Source organism: Phodopus roborovskii, unplaced genomic scaffold, assembly GCF_943737965.1.
Source record: "Phodopus roborovskii unplaced genomic scaffold, PHOROB, whole genome shotgun sequence".
In the NCBI taxonomy this organism is placed as follows: domain Eukaryota; kingdom Metazoa; phylum Chordata; class Mammalia; order Rodentia; family Cricetidae; genus Phodopus; species Phodopus roborovskii.
In genome coordinates, this window is record NW_026125444.1 from 17,159,126 (window position 1) to 17,167,385 (window position 8,260).

At 39.0% G+C, this 8,260-nt stretch overlaps 1 protein-coding gene across 1 annotated transcript in view; it reads left to right on the forward strand.

Moving 5' to 3' along the window:
- Mkln1 (muskelin 1) overlaps positions 1-6,091 on the forward strand; it is a 104,001-nt gene extending 97,910 nt beyond the window's left edge. Inside the window, exons 17-18 of the mRNA XM_051175857.1 lie at positions 706-760; positions 5,740-6,091. Of these exons, the coding sequence (XP_051031814.1) occupies positions 706-760; positions 5,740-5,861 (177 nt within the window). The 3' untranslated portion in view covers positions 5,862-6,091. The remainder of the gene's footprint in view (positions 1-705; positions 761-5,739) is intronic.
- The last annotated feature ends 2,169 nt before the right edge of the window (positions 6,092-8,260 follow it).

An 8,260-nucleotide genomic window follows, 5' to 3' on the forward strand; every position in this document is an offset into this window, starting at 1 on the left:
AAGTGCCAAAATCAACCCTGTCATTTTCATAAAGGACATTATAATAGAGGAATGGGGAAAATAATTTTTCAACTAATAGACCATATTTTTGTACTAATTATACAATTCTTTTATGTTTCTAAAATATTGTTCTCATTTACATAGCCAGGTATTCTTGGCATAGGAAATACATTTGTAAAGGGAATGATCCTTGTCCAGAAGATGCTAAATTCCTTTTAAGGAAGATAATAAACATCTTAAGTAAGCAAATTACAGTCTGTTGCAATAATAAATTGGTTGTTAGTGTGTAATCTAAGAAGTGTAATGGAGCAGCTTTTGGGGGAGGTGACGGCAGGGGGATATGGCATTTTAGATCACCCTCAGCAACACAGTGAGTTCGAGGCCAGCATGGGCTACATAAGACCTGTGTCAGAAAGCCAGGGGCAGGGGATTGGGCCTAAAAGACATCATAATTTATACGGGTAAGAACTGGGGTAGTTGAAGTCTTAAATAGGTTCGTCATAATAGGCCTCAGTAGAAATTAGATTTGCACACAGACTTGAAGAATGTGAGGGAGTTCTCTGAGGAGATGGTATAGTTGCCAATATTTGGTATTAGATCTGTGCAATGAATGTGTAAGAACAGAGACTTTGATAAATGAAAAATCACAAAGTTATTTTTCTTAAGTGTGTCAGCCTGCTAATTTGCTTTTGTATTTCTTTACAGTTTCAACTCCTAGCCTCAGCTCTGTTCAAATCTGGCTCAGATTTCACAGCTCTAGGTAAGTTTACTTGTTGCACTAACATTTGGTTGGATTTTGGTCTCTTGTATGTATCATTAGGTGAGATGCACGTTCAAACAAGTACCTGCAGTTTCTAGGAGTTGTTAAAAGGTTGCTTCTCGGGCATTGTCCGCCAGTTCCTGCTTACAGAGTTTGCAGTTCATCTGCCCCGATGCAGGCTGATGGCAGTAGAAACATTGGCAATAAACCAGTCTTTGTAGCACTGCTTTGGAATAACACTTAATTGGGTGGCCTGTTTTCTCTTTGCTCTTTGGGGAGGTGTCAGGAGAGGGGATTGAAATGTTTTAAAAGTAAATAAATTTTTCTTTAGAAGTGAAAATTGTTAATGGTTGATAAATTAATTCCCCGCGTTCCCTTAAGATTTTTCCCCCTTAAACTTCATTAAGAAGAAGTACTCTTATTTAGTATTAATAAATAAGTTGAAAAGATCTGGTGCTAGGAATTGAATGGTATTAATGGATGATTAACGTAACTAAAGTTACGTTAGAATCCCAATAGCATAAGAAATGGTCACAAGAATTGAAAGTTGATTACATCAAGTAGCCTTTGCAGAGCAAAACACTGTCAACATAGTAAACTGTGAAAATCCTTACCAGCTGTATTTTAGGCATCTAGAATGTATAAAGAACTGAAAAATTTAAGCACATATACACAAAAACCTAAATTAATGAATGAATGAATGATGCCAATCAATAACAGGGACAATGAACTGAACAGACAATTCTCAAAAGAAATACAAATGGCCCATAAATGTTTTTAAAGTTTTCAATATAGTTATCCATCAGGAAAGTACACATTAGAACTACTTTCATACTCCATTTCACTGCAGTCTTCAGAATGGCTGTCCTCAAGGGAACATGGAAACAAACTCTGGCAAAGGATCTGGGGAAAGAGGATCCTTCTTCAGTATTGGTGGACTTGTGGAAATCAGTATGGAGGCTTCTCAAAGGCTAAAAATAAAGCTACACTGTGACCCAGCTGTGTGGCTGCTGTGCCTGTACCCACTGGACTCTATATCCCAGCACATCCCTTTCCATTGCTGCTGTGTTTGCAGGAAATGGGACCGCTTTAAATGCCTGTCAGTGGATGAAGAGATGATGGAAGTGTGGTGCGTGCACACATGGCCTTCTAATCACCCAGAAAGAAAAGTGGAACGGGCGGGAAAATGGGTGGAACTAGAAAATGTTACACTAAGTGAGGTGACTCTAGACAAGCACTATGTTTGTCATGGTGGATCCCAGCTTTCTAATTCCGTGTGTGTGTGTGTGTGTGTGTGTGTGTGTGTGTGTGTGTGTGTGTGTGTGTGTGTTTTATGGTGCAGTGAGGGTGGGGAGAGGCCAGGGAACACATGTGATGTAGAAGTTGAAGGGGAAATTCTGGGGGCTCAAGGCCACAGGCAGGAACATGGCAAGAAGGTGCCTGAGAGGAGTGGCTGTCAGCCAAAGCCCAGAATGCACCAAAACCCCAAAAGGAAGCCTGTTACTTTATATGCTAATTAAGCATTAAATTAACACACATGCCGCACGTGCATGCACACACACATGCAGCTAAACTCGGCTATCATAAAAGTAAGTCTGACAAGTCTATAATAGAGGTTCAGAACCCAGAGATTTATGATGGTGAATTTTCAGGGATATTTTTGTTAGAACAATTCATGCTAGGTAGTGTCAGTCTTTTGACAGCATTGTACTTTTTTAAAGTTCCACAGTGGGCTTGAACTCAAGATTCTTTGGCCTCAAAGAGTGATCTTTGAAACATGAGAAATTGTAGCTCTGAACTTGTCATTGTGAAGTGCAGTTTTACATGAGTATATACTAACTCTGTTGATGCCAGTGCTGTTAGTACTTACCCAAGAGTTGTACAGCAGTGTGCATGATAAACATTGCTCTTATTTAGAATCAAATGACCCTTGGGGTTGTCCTTTTGTGGTAAAAGGGAATACTTCTCAGAAGAAAACAAAAACATAAATTGTGTGATTCTGGTGCTATGCCCTGGGATGGGAAAGAACAGCAATGTTCCTTGGGACTTTTGCCTTCTCTTTTCTATTAACAAGTAATTGAGGCTTTTTTAATGATTTAGGCAACTCTGATCTTCGTTTCTGACTCCGGAATAGCTTGAGATCAAGCTGAAAGGGAAAAAAATATGGAAAATTGGCAGTCTTTAACTCCAAGTACGTTGGACTGTGCAGGCTAGATTAGCAGGCACTATGAACACCATTTTAGTGCATATGTCTTTAGGCTGCCAAAAATGGCAGCCTTGTCCTGATAAATGGAGAAACTAAGTACAAACATTGCTAGAAAAGAAAGCCCATGCCTTTCTGGGTTTTAACCTTTGAAGCATATATAGTGATAACCAAATTGTGAGCCTGCCATCAGTTTAAAAGCATTCATGCCTTGATGTGTCCGGATACCACAAGCCCAGGGCCGTTATTTTATTTATTGGTGGTCAACACTGACCTGTCTTGGTTAATGTTTAGCCACTAAAACAAGAATTTCTTGACAGTGATTAAATAGGTTGGGACTGTGTCAGCAAATATTTTACCATTTAGCTTAATTCTTCTTTTTCTGTTTCTTCCCTGCTCCCTGCCAGAAGACATATTTTGTCAAAAACAATTTGTTTTCCTAGCAGTATAAACAAAGCTCGTTCCTAGTAGACCCCCATGCCTTTATAGCAGCCCTTGCCTTCAGTCACGGTTAGTAGAGAGCAGTAGAAGTAAGAACAAGAGGGATGGCATCAGCAGCACCCTTCCCGAGCTGCTGCGTCTGTCTTTGCATTGTCAGTGAGTGTCCTGGGCTCCTACCCCTTTTACCTGTATGGGGGGCGGGGTACTACTGAGATTAACCCTGAGTTTCTCTTTACGTGGCTTCCCAGTCTGCTTTACCTGGTGTGTCTTTGCCTGACACTGCTCTGTAAAGAGAAGTTAATATAATTGATTCTGATTATTCAAAGTAATTATGTTTCATAACCACAGGGACAATGAATTAGTGAAGGTGAATCATTACTCTTGGGGAATCTCAGAGAATTGAGTTTCAGTGAATCCTTACATTGAACTCATGGGCAGGGGGACCAAAGCCCTTGCCTGAATGAAGCCTGTTTAGCCTCCTGTCTCTGAAAGGCATGTCACAGCTAATTACTCTTAGAAACACTAGACTGCATCTCCAGGCCACTATAAATGGTGGAGTTACCATCAAACACCACATAATTCGAAAAACTGTGGCTCCAAACAGAACCTGAAATGTCAGTTACATAATATGAGACCAGGAACAAGAAGGCAGACTTTGCTGGGGATGTGCTTCTGGCAACTCAAATGTCCTGCCATTCTGCACTGTATAAATATTCACAATGGTGCGGCAAGTCTTGATTGTGGGATTACAAGTACATTTCGGTGATTAGATGACTTTGTAAATATAGTCTTTAATCAAGAGCTCATATTTATATGCATATATAAGCATATAAGTACTCTGGACTTGTAAATAGTGTGAACACATACTGTACAGCATATTCTATTTAATCATGTGGCTTTGAAATATTTTTGTGATACTATGCTGTATATATCTGCTCTGTCCTTATGAAAGAATTCTAAGGACCCTTCATAGTCCACCTGATGTGAGTGTAGGTTTTGATTTCCTTATTGGTAAATGTGATAAAAGTAAAGATACTTCCGAGGACCATTACCCTACACATGTAGTTAAATGGTATAAGACTGAATAGATACAGACTTTAGAGTCTCCTCACCCAACAGACTCATTAAAATGAAGTCTCTGAGTTGAATACTCATCGTACTTTTGAAACATCTGTATGTTTGCAATGTTTTGGAAGTAAAGCAATTTGGAAAATTCAGAAAAGCATAATAAAAGAAAAAGTGCTATAATCTCACCTTATCAAGTAAGCTTTGTTAGTATTTTGCAGTATTTCCTTCTATTTGTTTCTGTGATATGATAATAGGCTTTGTTAAGCTGAGCTCAAAGGAAGAAACATTTCCCCTGCAAACTTAAAAAAAAAAAACAATAATAGTAATTTTTTTAAAATAAAAAGGAATGAACTATTCTCAAGGCATTGTTTATTTCCTTTCAGGAAGCTGGTATCCTTGACAATGTTATGTTCTATTTCTATTCTTTACAAGATTAAAACAAATTGGATCTAAAACAGTTATGTGGAATCAGTCCAATTTGCCAATTTGTGTTTTCCTGAACTATCACAGCCATAGTTCCTTTTCTGATGGCATTCAACAGGGCTAACCTGTCCCTGGTAGCCATTCAGTATTAGGAAAATCATTTCTCATAGAAGTATTTAATTTGTATGTTAGAAGTCAGAAACAGCTGGAATCATTTAAAAACTGACCAGAATTGGGGATTGGTAGGTATGAACATGAAAATTAAATGTCCCTTGATATAAATGGAGGAAAGAATAATCTAGCAAGGGAGATATGAAAGAGAAATCAGTATCAATTACTGAAATAACAATCTTTCTGCTAGGTGTTTTCACGTAGTTGCATTTTATCTGCACAGAAGTCTGGAGTGAACAGGGTCTCACAGATGTATGTCTGTGAGGAAGTGGGTGCTGGGTGCCAAGGAGGCTGACAGTGTCCAGATCACACGTCTGCATCCCTCCCCAAGGCTGGGCTTCTCAACCTGAGGGTCATAACCCTTTCACAGAGTTTACCTAAAACGATAGAAAGCACAGCTTTTACAATACAGTGCATAGCAGCAGCAAAATGACAGTTATGAAGTAGCAGTGAAAGTAATTTTATGATTGGGGGTCACCACAACATGAAAAACTATTAAAAAGTTCAGCATTAGGCAGGTTGAGAACCATTGCACTAAGTGTGAGCTGGTAGAACCAGGATCGCGTTGGTAGAGTTTAGCTAGTTTTGAAGCCTGTCCTGATTTTGGTCACATTAACGTTTCTGTTTTGTGTTGAATTTTTGAAATAATATGTAAATTTGTTTTCTTTTCCAGGCTTTTCTGATGTGGATCACACCTATGCGCAAAGAACTCAGCTCTTTGACACCTTAGTAAACTTCTTTCCTGACAGCATGACTCCTCCGAAAGGCAATCTGGTAGACCTCATCACTCTGTAAACTGAGGAGTCAAGTCAGGAGTTGCTGGGCTCAGAAGTGGAGACAGGATTCGGAGTTCTGTGTTTGCGTGGGCAGAGGTGACACAGCAGTGACCGAGGACTGCATCAGAGTTTTGAAGGATCCTTACTATCACAAGTTTTAACCCTGTCCTTCGTACCTGACCTCAATCCCCTTCTCCTCATATTCCTGCATTAGATTAATAAAGTGAAATTGATATACTTCCCATTTAATTATGTATATTTTTCTTTAGCTTTTAAGAATTAACAGGTATTAATGAAAACTAGGGTTTGTTTTGTTGTTGTTGTTTTTTGTTTTGCTTTTGCTTTCCAATTGTTTAGATTTTATTTTTAGTTAGGAAAACAGCACTATTAGTAGACTTGGAGCTGTAGGAATTTGGGTTTTACTGTTGGGTTGTTTGGCCTTTGTTTACCTTTTCTCCTCTTTCCCTTTTACTTTTCCTCACATCACAACTGTTGTAAGTGGTGTCACTGGCTCACATCTTCATTCTTAACAGGTGTATGTCTCTGTGGGACAGTGCATTTATGTTAAGCTGATACATGTAACTATTGACTTTTCTTGTATTATACTAAAGGATAGAGGGTTGGAGGGCTTCCGTTTTCATACCAGAAAGTAAAACTCAAGATTGCCCCAGACACCTGATCAGAATTGGTATTCTGTATTGATATTTTGTAGTAGATATTACAGTAGCCATTGGCTTTGACTCACGAAAATTTGACCCAGGGCTATCACCCCGAAAGTTGAGGATGTTTCCCACAAACGGCCAGCAGGACAGGTCCTGTCCTGCTCACTGTTTGCATTGATGTCTTTGAGGGACTTTGGAAGGATATGATGTTCCTCTGGTAGAGACGCAGAACCAGCACTTTCATCCTCCTCTGAGTTATATTTTTGCCGCAGTTTTACCTGGGAAAATGGGTCCCAGAGTTGTGCTTTCACTTTTTTCCAGTATGTTTCCCTGTTGTTCTGATGGGTGATGGGTTGTGGCTGTCTTATGGCATACAGCTGTCAAGAATTTCAGGAAGCATGTGACCTGGGCTTTTTTAAATGGACAAAAGGGAATAATAATAATAATACCAAAAGTTTTTCACTAGACAGAAAAGTACAACAAACTACCCTTTTCATTGTTCCATTTTTGTGTGTGCAGGAACAGAGGAGCATACCTTCCTATTAGGTGTTGTGGAATGTAGCGGGAGAAACCCACATCTGGCTAGTTAGTGTTCACATTTGCTCAAAGTATGTGCCATTTGCATCTGGTAACACACTGTGTTGAAAGCAGAATGTAGAATATCCACGTGCCAGCTATTAATAGTGAGTGACTATGAAACTGACCTGTACTTTCCAAAAGCGTCATGTATAGGAATGAGACTTTGACATGTCTTTTTCCTCTGTCTTTACTTAATGGTTTTACTTTTAAGGATGAGTGGGAATATATTTTTGCCAGTTGTAGGATAGAATCGTGGCTTTTTAGCTTTATAAGCCTCCCAAAGCAATCAGTAGTAATTTATGAAACATGTAAGTCAATACTTTATCTTGTGAAAAATATGTATAGTCTAGCAGGTGCCAAATTATATAAATACAGAATAATCAGTTAAATGTACATTTGAGTAAATCCATGCTATTCAAAGGCTTTTGCAATTCCCTAAAGTGATTCCCCTGAGTAACAGTGAAGAACATAAACTGTGTCACTAATAGTGTAGCCTGGTGGATCTCGTTTTTTTCGAAAACAGATGCAAATCAGTAGTCGGCAAAAAGAGCTTCACCTGGAAACTGCCAAGATATGAGATCTGCAGCCGAGCACTTCGAGCTCTGGCAGCTCTACAGTACAACCAAATGGAATTCTGCTGCCTGCCTGCCTGCCTGCCTGCCTGCCACCCTTGTGTGTGTGTGTGTGTGTGTGTGTGTGTGTGTGTGTGTGTGTGTGTGTGTGTGTGTTGAGTGATTCTTTTTTCCTCATCACTGCTTTTTCTGTTTTTATAATGCCTATTTTAATTCCATCTTCCTTCACTTTTATTTAGTTTGGAACTTTTCATTTTTCATTACCATGCTTAAGTGGTTGGATCATAGGAAACCACTTAGTTGCCTGAGATGCTGTCACTAACTGAGGAGATAACTGGCGTGGCTGATTAGTCAAGTTAGAATCTGTGCCTTGGGGACTTAGTTGGGCACTTCCAGGGATAATTTCAGAAAGTGGAGGGTTTTTTGTGTCCAAAACCAAGATTGATGTGTTGCTCACAACATTTCGCATCAGAACCCAGATTTAGAACTTGTATAGATATTTATTTAGTAAAGAGTAACAGCAGAATATTATAATTTAAACAATAAAGTTAATATTTAAGTAACCAAATATGTGTGCTTGACTACTTTAAAATTTCTTTCATAGT